Raw genomic sequence first — 20,912 nt, 5'->3', positions numbered from 1 at the left:
AATGACATATGTGATGATTTTATTCTCTTTTATAAGTCTCTGTTTTTGTTAGTTTTATTTTATAAATTGATCAATCATTTATTCATTCTAGAAAATTTTAATTATATTTTATTAGTATATGTACATACATGTTTATTTATTTAATTTTTTTTTACTTATGTGTGTTTTTAGAAAATGGTAGTAATAGTATTAATTGACTCGTATAATTTTTAAAAACTTATTTAGTAAATTCTTGTTAGTATAATATTTCATTATATTTAGTTTTTTTTTTATTATTTTGTTGCCTGGTTTTGTATTGCAACACATGTTATTTTATAATGTTCGCTGATTTTGTATTGCAGCTCTCTGTATATGTTGTTTTTATTGCCTGGTTTTTGTTTTAGAGTCCTTATTTTGTGTTTATATAATTTTAGATATATTATCTTTTGCCTGGTTTTTGTTTTAGAGTTCTTTTTTTGTGTATATATAATTTTATATATATATTATCTTTTGCCTGGTTTGTGTATTAGTGTGTATGAGGATAATTAATTATGTTAGTTTTTAATAATAACTACAAAGGTTGGATTTCTCTGTGTGAAGTGATAAATTGTTAAAGTGGTTGTGAGTGTCAAGGTAAGTTAACTCTTCACACTTTTATTTTTATTTTGAAATCTGTTAAATTTTTTTGCACTGCTTTTATTTTAAAAACTATGGATCAAGTAATTATTTTAGACATAAGAATTCCTAGTGAGCTCTGACCTATGAAACATTTAGTAATGGTGTATAGTTCGGGAACTAGATTTTGATACCTTACTAGGGCGTGTTTTGCATAGTTTATGATACCTTAGGAAGGGGCGCATTATTGACAGTTGTGAACCTATGATACTGTGTCACTAGCAAGCTGTGGAATTTATTTATGTTATATGTAAACTTTGGATTTTGAGCAATGACTTTGGCTTTATAAAAATCATGAACTCCTTGGTCCACTAGTATCAAATTGTTTTCTTGCTCGGCTGTTTGGCTCATGACTTACAAATTTTCAGGTGCTAAATTTCTGGGAAGGACAAGGAAATGCATTTGGCTTGAGCTTATTGTAATAATATTTTAGTGATAGTGTCTTATCTTAGAGCTGCGTCTCTCTGTATCTGTCTTTATATCAGCTATATGATACTATTTATGAGTTGGATTTCAGAATCTTGTTTGCTTATGTGAGACTTGTTTTAAGTATGAATAAAGTTTGATATCTAAGTATAGTTGTTGTATAAAAAGTTGGGGTATTACAGAGTCGTCAATATAGCCAACAAACTGTGTCCAGAAACTCTACGCACACTATACCAAAATGACCATATCTCTTGACTCAAATATGATTTTAAGCTAATTTTTTCGCAAGTAGAACCTTGACTCGAGATTAATCTTAACATAAAAGAGTTACAAAACAGAACTTAACTATATTTAAAGGCTATACTTACAACATATAGGACAATATATAAATTTGACAAAACAGTTTTTACAAATAATTTTAACATTTAACAATTAATTAAACTCATTATCTCTATTAATCAAATCATCAAGCACTTAGCATGCAAACCATATAATTGAATCTTAATATCTCAATATTATCTTAACGATAATAAGCACAATTATAGAACAAAATATCTTCAAACACCATGTTCTCTAGGAGGTCCAATCTGTAATGCAACTCAACCCAATTAAATTATCAACACAATTACACCTATCATTTAGATAGGAAATAAAATGACACAACAAAGACACAGTCAAACCAAGATATGACATAAACTGACTTCCTTATTAAATAATTTACACACTTAAGTTTCTAAATCCATTATCATCCAAGTCTAATAAATTTTTCCACCACACAAAACTGAAAATTTCCCTAACAATAAAACCACACAAATCATCACCTTGGCCATATCAATTGAAGCACAATGTTAACCATAAGCCAACATAAACAATAAATAAATACACAAAATTATATTTCCCAAAGCAAACAACTAACAAATACACACACCCGTACATATATGCAAGCAAGTATCAAAGAGTGAAAGATAAAAGAGACTGGACTCCAGCCTTAAATCGAAAAAATTTGAATAGAAAGATGGTGGTGCCATATTATCTAGAGAGACACGGTCGGGTGAGGGAATAGAGGATGGAGAAATATGAGACAGAGAGAAAGGATTCAGAGAATGAGAGAGATATTGAGAGATAAGAAATTGAGAGAATGAGAGAGATATCGAGAGATTATAAGAGAGTTAGAGTAAAAGAAAAAGAAAGAAGGAAAAATAAAAGAATTCGGCAAGTATCACCCACTCTCACTACCACGTATCCTTTTCCCGCATGCCCAACCTGAATTTTGACGCCCGCTTTTGAATTTAACAAAATAATTCGCGGATAAAAACAAATCGAAATAATTCCCAAGTAATTTTAAATCCCATAAATAAAAAACTTGTAAAATAAAATTATCTGATTTTTTTTAAGAAATTTAGAATTTAACATCGAATTAACAAATACAAACCCAAATATATACAATGACACCTCCAACCGAAGCAACAATTAATAACACGATAATTCAACACATAATTAATATTTAATACTGAACACATAAATTGTCTAATCATCATTTATTTAATAATACGAAAAAACAAAGTCTTTATACATATATTCAAGTTAGTCACATGTGCAAGGTCTTTTGAATAAGGTCAATATCTCATGAATCTTTTATAAAGCGGTTGAGAAAGCGCAAGAGAAAGGAAATTATGCCAGAGGTCGCAAAAGATAATTCAATTCAGAGGAAGAGGTCTAGATTAAAATGTTGGAAGAAGGAGAGGAAGGTAAAGTTGTTAGTGGAAAAGTCCGGTCACTACTAAAAATATGGGATCAGACATCGGTTCTGAACCGATGTTAAAAAAAAACTGAACCGATGTCTTCGCGTGTGATGTTAAATTTCATCAGGCTTTGACATCGGTTCACAACCGATGTCTATTACAGTGCTATACATCGGTTTTAAGAATAATTCTGATGTCTTTGCAACAAATTTCAGCTTATATTATAGTATTTCTAGGTGAATATGAGTATATTATGGGGTAATTATCCATTAAAACATGAAACCTACAAGCTCTAAAAGATATCTTTTTAAAAATCTTTCAAACAAACCAATGCGAAAATCTAGATCAGACATCGGTTATGTTGTCTGACCGATGTGAAATGGTCCATCAGACATCAGGTACTTTTATCAACCGATGTAAAATAATGGGTTAGACATCGGTTTCGTTCATTTGGTGATGTTAAATCCTTTTGTTTAACATCAGTGTTTTTTTCTAACCGATGTTTAATCTTTAATATTGTAAAATTTAAGACATCAGCTATTGAAAATTCGATGTTATTTGGCTTAAAATACATTGATTTTTTTACAGAACCGATGTCAAATGACTATTTGACATTGGTTTTTGTAGTTCTTTTTCTTTTAATATTGTTTCACCTGATGTCTTTTGTTCATTTTTACATCGGTTTTAAATTACCATTATGATGTTAATATATGTACTGTAAATTGCATATGCCATCCTGGTACTATTAATAGCCCAGGGAACCAATTGCATTTTCAACCAGAAAAATACCAACAATATGCAATACATCCAACCAAATTTGTAAAAATATAGAGGTATACATTGATACCAAATTTACTAACATTCAATCCAATAAGAGTTCAATTCAGACATTACATTCCAAGTCTAAAATAAACATCCCAACTAAAAACAATAAAACCCAAATTCTCTAGTTATTACATCCAACATTCTAAACATGTTTGACTAGTTAATATGTACCACTTGTCAAATTTTGACAATTCCAAACATAAATCAGAATGATGGATGTAATTGTCACCAAACATCCCTTAATTAACCACCAACCACCAGCAAACATAATATCAATTCACATAGTTCAGAGGAAAGCTATATATATAGATACTTATCATTTTTACATCTTGTCTTGGATAAATTCAAGCACCTCCATCCGCACCTCATCCAGCTCCTGCCTTGTGTAGGACTTTCGAGTTTTGGCTGCCCACTATAAAACAACCTTGTTCTCTATGCAATCCAGTGCAAGCTCACATGACTGTGGACCCTACATTATAGTGAGGGATCAATTTAATTTTATTGCATAAATCCCAAGTCTGTAGGCATATATCTAGTAGATCTTAATAATATTTTACCTTCTTTCTGCTCGGAGGAGAGGGGTCAAAACCAACAAAGTCTTCATCATTTACCAACAACTGTTTGGCACTCAGCGGTTTAACAGCAACTCCAACATTCCGCTTATCAGCAGCTCCCTCTTTATTAACAGGTACTTGATAACTTGATTTGTCAGAGAACATAGGAGAGTGACCATTCGAAGCATTAACCAAGGCCTTAAGTTCAGCCTTCTCCCGCTGATTTCTTTCCAACTGATCCAACAACTCTACCTTGGTAATTTTAGTCATTTTCGCTTTCGGCAAATTGAAGAATGCTGTTGGAGTGACAAAACCGCCAACCCCTCGAACCCTTCCTGCGTGCTCAGGAGTCTGAAGTGCCGTAGTCAACACATCTTCTGTTCCATGTGGAACAAATTCACCCTTCTCCTTCATTTCAAGTAACTCAGCCTGTAAAATAAATGCAAACAATTAGTGCATTATTTATAACGCAATTATCTTTGAAGGGAATGCAGTATTAAAAATATCACTTACAATTCTCGTATTTATTTCCGCTTACTCTTCAGTAAGCTCATCAGGATTCTTTGGCATCCTAGCCTTCCACCAAAAAATTGCACGATCAGGTTTCTCTTTCCGCTTTAAGTTCCCTTTCTTTATCTGTTAAAAAAGAGAAAATGTTTAAACTCCCTTAAAACTTAGAATTGTAAAGCCAAATAGATATGGTTCTTACTTCTTCTTCTCGCAAACCAATATACCCCTTCCTTGACAAGCGGTGATGATATTTCCGTTTACCCACTCTACTGCTCTGTAACTTACGTTGTTCCTGCACCAAAATAAATTAGTAAAAATTAATAAATATTATTTAACCAAAATCTATTTAATCATTTAGCAAGTAAAATGGCAATCATGTATATTTTATTAGTAGAATATATTCATACCAGCCATTTGGGGCTCGTCCTCTCTGCAACAAATTTCTTCCAAGGTTCTTTACCAACAAACGCATACTTCTTCGGAGGCTTCATCAATTTCTTCTTTTTTCCAATAAATGGCATCACATATTTTGCAGTTAAATCAGCTTTAAACTGCCTCCATTTTTCACATGCCGATTGTAGCACAAGCTTCTCACTTTCTGGGGCAATTTTGAATGTGTCCTAAAGAGCCACATAATATAAATTAGCCACATAATTTACAGTCACAATTTAAATAAAATGAAGAAGTCAACAAGGGATATAATTTACCTGGACATCATCCCATAATTTTGCTTTTAGATCACAATCCACTTTTGGCCAGTTTTCAGTGTCGATTGGAATCATTGTCCTTGCGAGCATTCCTATGTAAGACTGTAAAGTAGGCCTGGTATTTCCGATGGGAACTCCAAAATCATTGTATCTAACTTTAAATTTCTTTCCCCGAGCTTTCTTCAACACTACTTTGTGAAGAGCTGAAACACCACGCGCACCTCCTAGCCTTTTTTTTGCAGATTCAGAAGTGGTCATCGTTTCTTCACCACTACTTTGAGTTTGATATTATGGAGGGACTTGAACCAACTTTTCATTACAAGTCTCTGAAGTTTTGACATCAGGAACAATCTCATCATCAACCTTTTCAGAGTTATTCTTCCTGTCATTTTCTTCGAAAATTACTTTCTTGGCTTTTTGCTTCTTTGCCATTTTCCTCCCTTAGTCTGCATTAAATTGAATAATAAAGCCATCAGTTGAACAATATATTTTCAGTCCGTCATTAATTACAGTCAAGCATAAATAATAAATTGTAAAATCAGCAAGTACGAATACAACTATACAAGAACAATAATTTACCTAAACTTGCAATCAGTAATTAATCACATCCGAAATAATTAAAGAAAAAATAATGCCATCAATCAGTAATTATGGATGAACTACTTATATGATTATAACAATGCAAAACAAAAGAAAAAAAAATTAACAATATATTTGACACATTACAAGATAATTAAAGGCAAATATATATGGTTCATTCAGTCATTCAAATTCCCATTTAGATATATATTTTACATAAAGCTACATCATCAGTCAGTAACGACATTAGGTGCAGGAGTTTTAGTAGCAGTATTTTTAATCCAAATTCCCTCAACATTAGGTCTAGCAGTATGAGCGACATCATCAGTAGTGACATCAGTTGCGGGGATTTCAGTGCAGAATGGGGGATGTTCCATGATCGTGTCTCCTAAGTCATCTTCATTATACAATTCTTGGTAATCTCGAGTTGTGGAGGACAGAACAATAGACCAGGTAGCATCAACGGGATCTTCAAGGTAAAACACTTGCTTGACTTGGTCAACAGAAACATATTTATCTTTTTTGTGACCTTGTCGACTAAAATCCACAAGTGTGAACCCAAGATCGTCAACCCTTATTCCTTTATCATTACTTGCCCATTTACACAGGAACAAGGGAGCTTTGAATGCATGGTAGTCTAATTCCCATATCTCTTGTATGATACCGTAAAATGTCAAATCACTTTCTACGGGGTTCAAGTCCTTGGCACTAGAAACCTGGACCGCTTTAGCAATGACAGACACCCCGCTGTTTTGAACAACGCGTATGTCATCTCGTTCCTTTGTAAAATATCGCACTCCATTCACTAGATAACCTTGATAAGTTAGTACTGAAAATGATGGCTTGGCAGCGAGCCATCTTATCGTATCTGAAACACCTTTGTTGTTCTGCCTTAGTTCATCATTCACCTACAGATATGATAACAAATTTTAAATCCTAAATAGCTAATAGTCATCATTACACTACAGATCAAAGAACCTAATACAACACTGACTTTGTTTTGAAACCAATCAGCAAAGAGCCGATTGTGCTCTCTCATGAGCCAATGTAAGCTTTTCCTTTTCCCTCGGTGAATTTCTTCAAGATATTCCTTATGTATTCTGAAAAATGCATATGGAATGATATATTAAAGACACATTACAAGACTAATTACTGGATAATGAGGAATTGAAAACAACAAACTGCATAAACTCACAGAATATATGGAAACACTTCAGCGTTGTTTAGAAGGACATGTAGATGTGCTTCATCTCGCTCCTTCTCTTCCACTGATTTTATTATCACAGCGGATAATGGACCTGATATCTTATTATCTTGGTCCTTTGGAAGACCGGGAGTGGAGTAATTCTGACTAAGAAACTCGGTGCAGAATTCTACGTACTCTTCTCCAAGGTAACTCTCTGCCATACAACCTTCGGGATAATAACGGTTTCGAACATAACTCTTTAGTACTTTATTAAACCGTTCAAACGCATACATCCACCTATAAAATACTGGTCCACATAAGCGTAGTTCCTGGACCAAGTGGACTACTATATGTACCATTACATCAAAAAATGACGCATGGAAAACCTTTTCTAGATCGCACAAGGTTAGTATAATATCTGACTGTAGCTTATCCAGTTTTGACACGTCTACTACTTTGTTGCACAAAGCATTAAAAAGAAACATAATCTAATAATTGTGACCCTAACATGCTTCGGAAGAATGGAGCGTATTGCAACCGAGAGTAATTATTGGAGAAGAATGTGGCAATCATGTGATTTCAGCCCGTAAATATTCAAATCAGGCATGGAAACACAATTTTTTATGTTCGATGCATGTCCGTATGGAAGTTTCATCGACATTAATGATGACAAGAAAGTCCTTTTTTCTGCCTTTGACAAAGTAAAGGGAGAAAGAGGCAAATAGGTTTTCTTTACTCCTACTTGGGGAGCCAAATCAGATCTAACGCCCATTTCCATCATATCACGACGGGCTGCCACACTATCCTTTGTCTTATGGCGCATATTTAGTAATGTGCCAATCAGACTATCACATACATTCTTCTCGACATGCATGACATCAATACAGTGCCTAACATGGTGAAATTTCCAGTATTCTAACTCGAAAAATACTGACTTTTTCTTCCATGGACTTTCAACCTTCTTTGCCTTCTTCATTTTCTTCCCAAATTCAAATTTGATTTGTTCTTGCTCTGCTAACACTTCTTCTCCGGATAGGGTTCGACGCGGCTGCCCAAACTCTTGTTGTCCATTAAAAGCAGCCTTCTGCCTTCTATAAGGATGATGTAGAGGCAAATATCGACGATGCCCTTGGTAGCACATTTTCCTACTATGAGTCAAAAATTTAGCTACGGTGTCATCTCCACAAACTGGACAACACTTATAACCCTTATTAACTCAGCCAGATAAATTTCCGTAAGCAGGGAAGTCATTTATCGTCCACATTAAAACTGCTTTTAAAGTGAAAAATGATTTGTTATACGCGTCATACATATTTGGTTCCCCTTCCTTCCAAAGCTTTTTTAAATCATCAATCATCGGTTGTAAGTAGATGTCGATGTTATTACCAGGCTCATGCGGGCCAGGGACCAATATCGACAACATCATAAATTTTCTTTTCATACATAACCAGGGAGGAAGATTATAAGTCACCAATATGACTGGCCAGCAACTATATCTATTAGATAGGCCATTATTGTGCGGGTTTACACCATCCGCCGATAAAGCCAAGGGAAGGTTTCTCGGTTCACTGCCAAAGGATGGCCACCTATAATCTATATTTTTCCAAGATGGAGAGTCGGCTGGATGTCGCATTTTACCATCTTGTGTCCGCTGTTGCGCATGCCAACACATTAGTTTAGCGGTGGAAGGAGATTTAAACATACGTTTAAATCTAGGAATTATTGAAAAATACCACATGACTTTGGCTGGAAGATTAATCCTCTCTTCACCTTTCTTTGTCAACTTCCACCGAGAAAGTCGACACTTAGGACACTTGGTTGCATCAGCATGTACACCCCTGTACAGTACACAGTCATTCGGACATGAATGGAACTTTATATACTCTAGACCTAAATTGGAAAGGGTTTTTTTTGCTTCATATGCATTACTAGGTAACACATTATCTTTGGGAAGTAGAGACCCAACAGAAGAAAGGAGGTCAGTGAAGGCACTATCGGTAATACCAAACCTAGATTTCCAGTTATGCAACTTCAACATCGACTCTAACTTAGTACAGTCACTACCCTCATATAGAGGTTGCTCAGCATCGGCTACGAACCTCCTAAACTAATATGAATCATTATCATATTGACTCGAGTTATATGCCGCTTCACAAACATCAACAGTTTCTGAAGCAGCGACATGCTCCTGATCTTGCTCTGACGCTTCATCAGAGGCTTGCTCAGGAGGTGGGTCTGGAGCTTGCTCTTCAGGTGGACAACTAGCACTTGAAGATTTAGGACCCGTAGAAGCAGTCTCCCCGTACCAAACCCAATGCACATAACCTAGACAAAAGCCATTATCATAGATATGGCCCCTGATTGTTTTTATAGAGAATTTTTTAAAATTGGTGCATCGTCCACAAGGGCAAGGAATTTTGTTACGATCTTCAGAATTTTCTTCAGCATATATCAAGAAGTTTTCCACCCCCATTTCAAATGCTAAAGAATCCCTATCTTGCAAAATCCATGTCTTATCCATCAAATTTCCCTACCTGATAGCCACTATAAATATTAAAAATCCAACACATACCTATTTATAATTATTTAATAAAAGGCATATCAAATTTGTGTTGGTTACTGTAGGGATTAATTATATAAACTTAGAAAGGAGTAAATACCTTGATATCCTAATAATTTATAGTACTAATTCATTACTCTAAGATCCTATACATATACCCAATTAATTACAAAACTAGACTAAATTTATAAACTAGACTAAATTAAACCAAGATAATTAAAACAAATTAAACCAAGATATTTGAAAATATCACATAATTAAAAACCAATAATTCCAACATTCACAGCCCAGACAATTGTTAAATTTCCTTCACATAAATAAAACTCAGTGAGAACTTGAGTATTGAAACAAATTCAGCCCATAAATAAATAAATTAAAATTATCTGTTACTTGTATCTGTGAGAAGGATAATTATACAAAACAATTACTATAATACAACACAAGTAACAGATAGTTCATATCAGGAATGCAGAGACTTGTTCATATCAGAGAAATGACTATCATACAAAACAAGAAATGCAGAGACTTGTTCATATCTGAGACCTGTTCAAATGCAGCCCCAAAACCCCCCCAAACCACACTAATATGTATGAACAACCCCCAGAAAACACATAATTAAAAACAGAACAGAAACATTTACATTTACATCAATGTACCTAAAACATTGATTTACATCAGTGTACCTAAAATATTTAACATGACATAAAATTCCCAAAAATAGGACATAAAACCCCCAAAAAGAAACAAACATAAAACCCCCAAAAACATAAAACATTTACATGCACAAAGAAGAAAAACAGTAAAGAAGAAAAGAAGATAAACATAAAACATTTACATGCACAAAGAAGATATTAAACATAAAAATGAGGGAGATAAACAGTAAAGAAGTAAAGAAGAATATACCTCCGGATGCTTTCAATGTTCCGAAACCCCAATGTTCTAAACCCTCAGTGCTCCAACCTCCAAATGCTGTCTACCTCCAGATACTAGCTCCAACCTCCAGATACTAGCTCAATTTCAAGTTTAATTTGCTCTAATTTGAAGCTCCAAATCTTGAATTAAATTGGGGCTAAAATTAGGGTTTCAGAGAAAAGAGAGAAGAGACGGTTAACAGAGACTAAGGTAAGAAGAGAGAAGAAAGGTAAGAAGACTAAGAGAGAAGGAGGGGACAGATGAGAGAGACGAGAGAGGCGAGGGTCGGGGAGAGATGAGAGGCTCGCAGGAGGTTTTTTGGAAAGGGGGGAAAATATGTTAAAGTGAATTTTTTGTTAAAATTAAAGGGGGGAAAGTGTACTGAAAAGCGGGGGGGGGGGGGAGTTAAGTAATTTTTATTTTTTTTAAAAGGCCATAGACAACGGTTAACAAAATGAACTGATGTCAAAGTTAAAAACAAATTTGTGGCCTTTTTAATTTCTGAAGATAGACAACGGCTACTAAGTGAAACCGATGTCAATATGCGTATTCAACATCGCTTTTTACAAAACCGATGTTAAACTGCATTTTAACATCGGGTGCATTACATGCCGATGTCTAAGGACCGATGTCGTATCTACTATTTCTAGTAGTGGGTAACTAGTGATATACTCACCCTACTTTATGATCTGGGAATGAATCCAAAGATTTTTTTATATGCACTCGATATAAAACTCCTAATTATATTAATTGAGATTGTTGGTTTAAGAATTTTGATTTTTTGGGTTACGCGCCACTTAGATTGTTTGGGCTCTATTATAAATTACAGAAGTCCGGTTGGGACGATCTTATAGCCCACACAAAACTTATGAATTTTATTTTTCAGAGATGATCCAATAAGGAGAATTCAATATAAGCATCATAGAAACTGAAGAGACCTGACAATAACGAATTTTATTAGAGAATTATAGTCGGTTTAGAAATCTGACTTGAAAATTTAAGAATAATAATATATTTGTAAAATTAAAATAGGGATCAGATTTTTTTATTAGTTTTTGACATATTAGAGACACATACGATGTAGAGAGTATATAGTTATGATTTTTTAGAGAGAGAATAAAGAAAGATTTTAGTCTTGTGATAAAACTAAAGATTAAATGTTCTTATTATATTAATTATATTTCTTTATTTTCTTAGTTTTATAACTTGTATAATTATTATTCAGTAGTCATTTATAGAGCAGAGAAGGGTAGTCATGTTTATAATATAATTTTAGCACAATTTTTTATGTGATTTGATTGATTATGCCTGTTATAGTTATTTATATTTTCATTATTAATTTATGTAATCGGGCGATATAATGTATTAATTAGATAAAAATAGGAGTTATAAATAGGATATTTTACTCATTAGAGACACAAATATGATTAGCATAATTTGAAGTGAGAGTGGGATAAATAATGGAATTTTTAGAGGATTAATACTCGGGAGATATTAACAATTGCTTTAATTGGGTGATTAGCTGAATTAACAAAAGTTATTGACATGAAAGTGTGCTTCCAGATTGTTAGTACTTGAGAAAAATTAACATAATCTTAGTTATATGCCCACTTTAGTTTCTTTAACTTAGGATCTATGTAATTCATAACCATAATAGACCTAATTGCCGTAGGTATTTATATTCATTGTTTAACGTAATTAGTTTATTGTTGATTTAGTTGTAATACTTACCTAGCAAAATATGCATCACACAATCATTTTGCTGTTGAACCAATGAAAAAGTAATTGAGTCAAAATCGACTAAACATATCTCCTTGTGTATATGACCCACTTGCCACTTTGTACTTTTCAAATAATCAAAATGGACTAAGTTCTATAATTTGTTTTTGGAATATTTAGTTCATTTGGTTTATGAGCCTCTTCACAATGAATCCAAAAGAAATTATGCTTATTTGATTGTTGGGATTTTGTTTAACTTTCACTACGTTTTATCTATAAGATAGGTTCGTAAAATTACAATTACGGCCCAATCTACAGCGAGGACAGTTCATTGATATTTTATTCCTCGGTCGGCCCAATTCGAGTATGTTCTCGAGTATTCTATACCCTTCAAAATGCTGATTATATGTATATGTTTCTCACATTCTTTAATCACTTATTCTTTGCACTCATCTCGCTAGTTCGTTAGTTCCCCATTTTCTTTTTGAGTTTCTTCACATATCACTAATTTTAATATCGGGTTTTAATCCATCTCCTAATTTTTCCTCAATCTATATCAACCACATCTACGGTGTCCATAATACTTACCATCATGACTTTTTGGATTCAAATTGGTAAGTGATGGCTCAACCTAATTCTTTGAACATTTATATCTTCTAGATGCCGAGACTCATAATTACTTTATTCTTGATCATCGGACCGTATTTAGCTAAATAGAGATGTCAAATCTTGAATATTTTTTTACGCTAAGATTTTACCTTTAATTTATATACATTTCTGTCATTTGTTGAAATTATAGTGCTTAATATTAATATATATTATTTGGCTTGAGTTCTTGGACTCATTTGAATTTTGAATGTGATTCGAAATTTATTTAATGTTTAGTATTGGTTCTCAATGGATGTAATTTCTAATCAAATCCAGTCCTCATATTCGTGTTTCGATTTTGTTTATAGAGAAATGAATACACCATGATAATAATACTTTACATTTGTAAATTAGCACTAATTTTTAACTCCATTTGATTTGCATTTTGTCGGTAAAATGCACATGTCAAATCTTTGTAATCTTTTCTTTTATCTATAATTTATTGTTCGTTGTAAAAGGACACTTAATATATTGCTTGATTTCCATTCGTAGATACATGATGATTGCCAAAAAACAATGAAGAAAATGCTCCCCAAAGAATTAAGGTGGAACACTCCTTGGTAAGTAATAATCTTCTTTTAGCATCCTATAGTTTGTGTTTTTTTAGTGTTTTAATGGCCTAAGTAAAAGTTTTAGGGAATTAAAAAAGATGTTTTGGATCCATTGATTTATTTTTCATTGGGTATTAACCTTTTTTTGTCCCATTTAAAAACGACAGTAAATGAAATGTAAGATTAATCTTTTTTGACCAGCCTGACCACAGTTCTTCCCATCCCAGACCAAGTTTTTCTTTCTGCATTCTCAGATCATATTTTCCCTGATCTTTACGGGAGGGTCTGTTCCTAGAATTACGAAGCTCTTCATTTTTTCTCTCTACGTCTGATTCACTTGCATAACGAGTTACAATGCAGTTTAATTTGGTCCTGTCATCCATTGGGAGGTTATGGATGTAACATCTTTTTCTTGTTGCTGCATAAATGTGAAGCGAGTCCCCGAATTCCGGTTCAATGTCGTAAAGTTCTTTTCTGATGGTTTCCCGCACCCCTTACTCAGCAAGTACAACTAAACATCTATCTTAATTGTTTAAAAATCAAAAGCTTGATATATTTTTAATTGTATAATTGAATTTATATTAGTTTTTGTAATAATTAATAAAACTACTTATATATATATATGTACATAATAAAACATTAGAAAAAAATATGTATGGTACAAAAACGTATTAACTTATGAGTGGTGTTTAATGTCTAAATTTTTAAAAGGTTATGACTTTGATAAGATAAAATTTTCAGAAGACACTTAATATTAAAATATAAATATTATAGGCAAGTTAATTTTAATTTTCTGACTAAACTAAAACCGGTTGGTTATAATCGTTAATTAATTTGTTATTCAAATTTTAACAAAAATTCGAATCCCCCCAAACATTTCATGAAAATTTTAAATTTCAGCTGAAACTAAAACCCACTTAATTCTGTTGGTTATAGTCATCAATTGGATGATTTTTTACGCGGATTATACAATTTTCCACGAAAATTCAAATATCCACAACAAATGATTTTATGAAAATTTAATTTTTTCTACCAAAACTAAAATAAAATAAAATTGGTTCCATTAAATGGTGGGTATTGTACGACCGCTATTCAAATTTTCAAGATAATTTAAATTCCCCTCCTAAAAATTACACGAACAGTACAAGAAATTCCCAATCATACAAAGTTCCATACACAATGGTTAAAAAAAACCGGTCGTCCTAAAAAATATTCAACAGTGAATTGATTTCGCATAACAGTTTCCTCACAGGAATAGAAAATTCTTGAAAAAGTCCACGTCCCAAAAATGAGATTCGTTAATGATTAACCATAAATTTATTCAAAAGATCTTTAACACCATCCAACCATACCGATGCCAAGATATATCGATTTTAGTCATAAAAAAATTAAAAAATATTACAAGTTCATAATACAAAATAGAAACACCAGGTAAATTCCTGATTTACAGATAATTTTTGTAAATATTTTTTTCGACAATCTAATTGTATGGAAATAAGATGTATTGATTTTAATAATAAGAAAAAATTACAAAAAAAATTAAATTCATCTTGCATGATGGGAATAGAAAACTCTAGGACAAGTCTGATGCCAAAACACGAGATTGGTTCCTAATTAACTAGATAATTTTTTAAACAATTTTTTCGACGATTCAACCATACGGGTGTTAAGTTATAATGATTTTAGTCAAAAGAAAAAATAACAAAAAAAATTTAAATTCATCTTGGATGACACTAATAGAAAAATCTAGAAAAAGTCCAACTCCCCATATGAGATTTGTTCGTGATAAACAACAAAATTTTTTAATGATTTTTTCAATGATCCAGGATGTCAAAATATATCCATTGTAGTCATATGAAAAAATTACAAAAAAAATCAAATTCATCTTGCATGACAGTAATAGAATATTATAGAAAAAGTCCAACTCCGTAACATAAGAATTCCGAGTTAACCAGATTATTTTTTAAACATTTTTTCGATGATCCGACCGTACAGATATTAACATGTATCGACTTTAGTCATCATAAAAATTTATGATAACGTTTCAAATTCATCTTGACGGGGAATAGAAAAAGTTAAGAAAAGTCTTACTCTCGGGATTTGTTCCCGATTAACTAGGAATTTTTTTTAACAATTTTTTCCATAATCTAATCCAACGTATATTAAGATATATGGATTTTAGCCATAAGAAAAAATTACAAAAAAAAATCAAATTCATCTTGCATGAAAAGAATATAAAAATTAAGAAAATGTGTGACTCCCAAAATAACAGATTTTTTTTCCGTTTAACTAGATAAATTTTTTAACAAATTTTTGAACCATCCAACCTCATGTTAAGATATAATTATTTTAATCATAAGAAAAAATTACAAAAGAATTTCAAATTCATCTTGAATAATAGGATTAGAAAAATTTAGGAAAGAAACATGAGATTTGTTCCTAGAAGATGTTAAAATAATGAGATGGGAGAATGATATAGAACAGAAAAATTGGAAGAAGATAGGAAGTAATACACCTCTGCAAGAAAAGTAGCAAGACTTTGTATTTACCTCTACATTAGAAAGTGAGATAAAAAGTGATTGTTTTTTATGAAATATCTCTTCCATAAGTTTATTCAATTTATATAAACTTTTCATGTGTATCTTAATATGCTCTAGGAACTAGAAAAATGGTTGAATATATTATTTATGACCAAAATGTTTATCAAATTATGTCCAGATGACTATACTCTTATAATTCAAAAATGCCAAGAGATTAATAAACCCCTACAAGTACACGTACATGTTCTATGTCCATATTGTTAAAGTTACTAATAGACATATCCCAAGTTGTCATGAATTACATTTACAATAACTCATTGCCTATAGATAAATAATCTGTCTAACAAACTAATAAGATGTACCTTGTAGAGCAAGTAGGTATATAAAACCACCATCACCATTTGGAAACCTCTTTTGAGCTCTTCCAAAAAGCCTCGGCAAAGCTTTGCCTGATAAAAAAAATAAGGAAGCATTTTTTTAGAGGAGAAAATGTGAAAAGAAATGCTTACATGATACTTAATTTTATGTCACCTTTCGTTTTCTATTTTTGACTTCAGTTCATCAATCCTTGCTTTAATATCCGAAGATACACTGTCATCAAGACATTTAAGAACAGTCAGTTAACAGTTCATCAGATAAATTGCAGAAAATATGTCCAAACATGAGCCCCCTCTTTCAAATGCAATAACAAATAAATCACACAGTTTTGCAATAATGATTTCAGTACAAAATAATAATAACATCTTATAGAAAGCAAAGAAGCACCCTATGGGAATGTAGAATCAAAACGCTTGAGAGCTGGCAAGATGATTACGAGTTCTGTAAATAACATTGTTGTAATCTAATTCTTGTGTCATAAATATGAATTCAATGAGATGAAGATGAACACATAATCACAGATAAACATAGCATGTAATGATGCACCCACCAACAGCATTAGATCAAAGAAATCTAGTAATTGAAATTGTGGCTAGAGCTGAATAATATCACTATTAGTTGTTTTTATAAATTACAAGATGTAAACAGATGCAGTAGATCTTTAACAATTTTACACACAATAGCAACACAGAGACATGTGCGTCGTACACCCACACCTATACACTTAAAAAAATACAGAGGACTAGTAAATATAACAACATCCGAGTTTATCACAATGAAAAACTTATCATAAACACGGATAAAATCACAAAGAAAAGCGTTAAAACTAATCAATCATATAAGTCATCTCAAACACATCCATATATATACTCATAAGTACATAACCACTCAAGTAATAATGACGTGTGCTTATACCTTACTAAGGTTATAATAATTGGAATCAACCATTTACCAAATATATTCATTCTAATTTAATATCAAGTGCAAACAAAAGTTTTGTAAATAATTAAACATATAAAAACACATAACAGCATCTTGGCTGCTGGACTCCACAGAAACTCAGTTGGCCTCCAGATTTTTAACAAATCCATAAATAGGTTTGTTACAGTGAAATTTGGTGGAGACTTAGTTGAATCAGAGAGCTAGCTAACATAAAAATGTCAGATGAAAATAAGGTGTTTAGAGCCGCTAACAAGTCGTCAATATAGCCAACAAACCTTGTCCAGAAACTCTACGCACACTATACCAAAATGACCATATCTCTTGACTCAAATATGATTTTAAGCTAATTCTTTCGCGAGTAGAATCTTGACTCGAGAATCAATCTAAACACAAAAGAGTTACAAAACAGAAATTAGCTATATTAAACAGCTATACTTACAACATATAGGACAATAGATAAATTTGAGAAAACAGTTTTTACAAATAATTTTAACATTTAACAATTAATTAAACCCATAATCTCTATTAATCAAATCATCAAACACTTAGCATGCAAACCATATAATTGAATCTTAATATCTCAATATTATCATGACAGTAATAAGCACGATTACAGAATCAAATATCTTCAAACACCATGTTCTCTAGGAGGTCCAATCTGTAATGCAACTCAACCGAATTAAATTATCAATACAATTACACCTATCATTTAGAAAGGAAATAAAAATGGCACAACAAAGACACAGTGAAACCAAGAAATGACCTAAACTGACTTCCTTTTTAAATAATTTACACGCTTAAGTTTCTAAATCCATATCAATCGAAGCACAAAGTTAACCATAAGCCCACACAATACGCAAGCAAGTATCAAAGAGTGAAAGATAAAAAAGACCGGACTCGAGCCTCAAATCGAACAAATTTGAACAGACAGATGGTGGTGCCATATTAACTAGAGAGACACTGTCGGGTGAGGGAATAGAGGATGGAGAAAGATGAGTCAGAAAGATTAAGAAATTGAGAGAATGAGAGAGATATTCAGAGATAAGTAATTGAGAGAATGAGATAGATATTGAGAGATTATAAGAGAGATAGAGTAAAACAAAAAGAAAGGAGGAAAAATAAAAGAATCTGGCACGTATCACCCACTCTCACTGCCACGTACCCATTCCCGCCTGCCCAACCTGAATTTTGACGCCCGCTTTTAATTTTAACGATATAATTCACGGATAAAAACAAATCAAAATAATTCCCAAGTAATTTTAAAATCCCATAAATAAAAAACTAGTAAAATAAAATTTTCTGAACTTTTTAAAGAAATTTTGAATTTAACATCGAATTAACAATTAATTATGATCGGAATTAAATTTGAGACTGAATATTTGATGAAATATTATTTTTCTAATAATATTTAGATTTATGAAAATTAAACTTTATTATTCCTACTGAATACAAACACAAATTAATACAATGACACCTCCAACCGAAGAAACAATTAATAACACGAATAATTCAACACATAATTAATATTTAACACTGAACACATAAATTGCCTAATCATCTTTTATTTAATAATACGAAAAAAACAAAGTCTTTATACATATATTCAAATTAGTCACATGCGCAAGGTCTTTCGAATAAGGTCAATATCTCATGAATCTTTTATAAAGCGGTTGATAAAGCGCAAGAGAAAGGAAATTGTGTCAGAGGTCGTAAAAGATAATTCAATTCAGAGGAAAAGTCTAGATTAAAATGTTGGAAGATTGAAACAATTACGTCAAAGACGACAATGAAGGAGAGGAAGGTAAAGTTGTTAGTGGAAAAATCTTTGGATTATCTTTGGAATGAATCCAAAGATTTTTTTTATATGCACCCGATATAAAACTCCCAATTATATTAATTGAGACTGTTGGTTTTAGAATTTTGATTTTTTGGATTACGCGCTACTTAGATTGTTTGGGCTCTATTATAAATTACAAAAGTCCGGTTGGGACCATCTTATAGCCCACACAAAGCTTATGAATTTTATTTTTCGGAGATGGTCCAATAAGGAGAATTCAATAAAAGCATCATAGAAACTGGAGAGACCTGACAATAACAAATTTTATTGGAGAATCATAGTCGGTTTAGAAGTCTGACTTGTAAATTTATGAATAATAATATATTTGTAAAATTAAAATAGGGATCAGATTTTTTTATTAGTTTAAGAAATATTAGAGACACATACGATGTAGAGAGTATATAGTTATGATTTTTTACAGAGATAATAAAGAAAGATTTTAGTCTTGTGATAAAACTGAAGATTACATGTTCTTATTAGATTAATTATATTTCTTTATTTTCTTAGTTTTATAACTTGTATAATTATTATTCAGTAGTCATTTATAGGGCAGAGAAGGGTAGCCATGTTTATAATATAATTTTAGCACAATTTTTATGTGATTTGATTAATTATGCCTATTATAGTTATTTATATTTTCATTATTAATTTAAGTAATCGGGCGATATAATGTATTAATTAGATGAAAATAGGAGTAATAAATAGGATATTTTACTCATTAGAGACACAAATATGGTTATCATAATTTGAAGTGAGAGTGGGATAAATAATGGAATTTTTAGAGGATTAATACTCGAGAGATATTAACAATTGCTTTAATTGGGCGATTGATTGAATTAACAAAAGTTATTGACATGAAAGCGTGTTTCCACATTGTTAGTACTTGAGACAAATTTACATAATCTTAGTTATATGCCCACTTTAGTTGCTTTAGCTTAGGATCTAAGTATTTCATAACCATAATAGACATAATTGCCCTAGGTTTTTATATTCATTGTTTAACATAATTAGTTGTGTTGATTTAGTTGTAATACTTACCTAGAAAAATATGTATCACACAATCATTTTGTTGTTGAACCAATGTAAAAGTAATTGAGTCGACTAAACATATCTCCTTGTGTATATGACCCACTTGCCAATTTGTAATTTTCAAATAATCAAAATGGACTAAGTTCTATAATTTGTTTTTGCAATATTTAGTTCATTTGGTTCATGGGCCTCTTCACAATGAATCCAAAAGAAATTATGCTTATTTGATTGTTGGGATTTTGTTTAACTTTCACTACATTCTATCTATAAGATAGGTTCGTAAAATTACAATTACGGCCCAATCTACAGCGAGGACAGTTCATTGATATTTAATTTCTCGGTCGGCCCAATTCGAGTATGTTCTCGAGTATTCTGTACCCTTCAAAATGCTGAATATATGTATATGTTTCTCACATTCTTTAATCACTTATTCTTTGCAGTCATCTCGCCAGTTCGTTAGTTCCCCGTTTTCTTTTTGAGTTTCTTCACATATCACTAATTTTAATATCGGTTTTTAATCCATCTCCTAATTTTTCCTCAATCTATATCAACCACATCTACGGTGTCCATTATACTTACCATCATGACTTTTTCGATTCAAATTGGTAAGTGA

General features: G+C 32.0%; 2 protein-coding genes across 2 annotated transcripts in view; both read right to left on the bottom strand.

Annotated features, from left to right (window-relative positions):
- The window catches only part of LOC141700820 (mitochondrial import inner membrane translocase subunit TIM44-2-like), a 136,185-nt gene that overhangs the window by 13,492 nt on the left and 101,781 nt on the right, over positions 1-20,912 (bottom strand). The window lies entirely within an intron of this gene.
- Positions 4,612-5,676, bottom strand: LOC141700818 (uncharacterized). Its single transcript, XM_074504497.1, has 5 exons — positions 5,419-5,676; positions 5,119-5,331; positions 4,911-5,003; positions 4,740-4,837; positions 4,612-4,630 (listed from the first exon to the last, which is right to left on the bottom strand). Exons 1-5 carry the CDS (start codon positions 5,674-5,676, stop codon positions 4,612-4,614), a joined length of 681 nt encoding a protein of 226 aa, XP_074360598.1.

The sequence above is a fragment of the Apium graveolens genome, unplaced genomic scaffold (assembly GCF_009905375.1).
Source record: "Apium graveolens cultivar Ventura unplaced genomic scaffold, ASM990537v1 ctg2956, whole genome shotgun sequence".
Classification (NCBI taxonomy): domain Eukaryota; kingdom Viridiplantae; phylum Streptophyta; class Magnoliopsida; order Apiales; family Apiaceae; genus Apium; species Apium graveolens.
The sequence above is the reverse complement of the archived record's forward strand: the minus strand, read 5'-3'. Positions and strand labels throughout refer to the sequence as shown.

Excerpts from the sequence above, each read along its gene's own strand:
- LOC141700818 (XM_074504497.1), bottom strand. The coding sequence starts at position 5,676 with ATGACCACTTCTGAATCTGCAAAAAAAAGGCTAGGAGGTGCGCGTGGT. Across the intron at positions 5,332-5,418 it reads AATTATGGGATGATGTCCAG|GACACATTCAAAATTGCCCC; the intron begins GTAAATTATATC and ends GTGGCTCTTTAG. Across the intron at positions 4,838-4,910 it reads TTGGTTTGCGAGAAGAAGAA|ATAAAGAAAGGGAACTTAAA; the intron begins GTAAGAACCATA and ends CTTTTTTAACAG.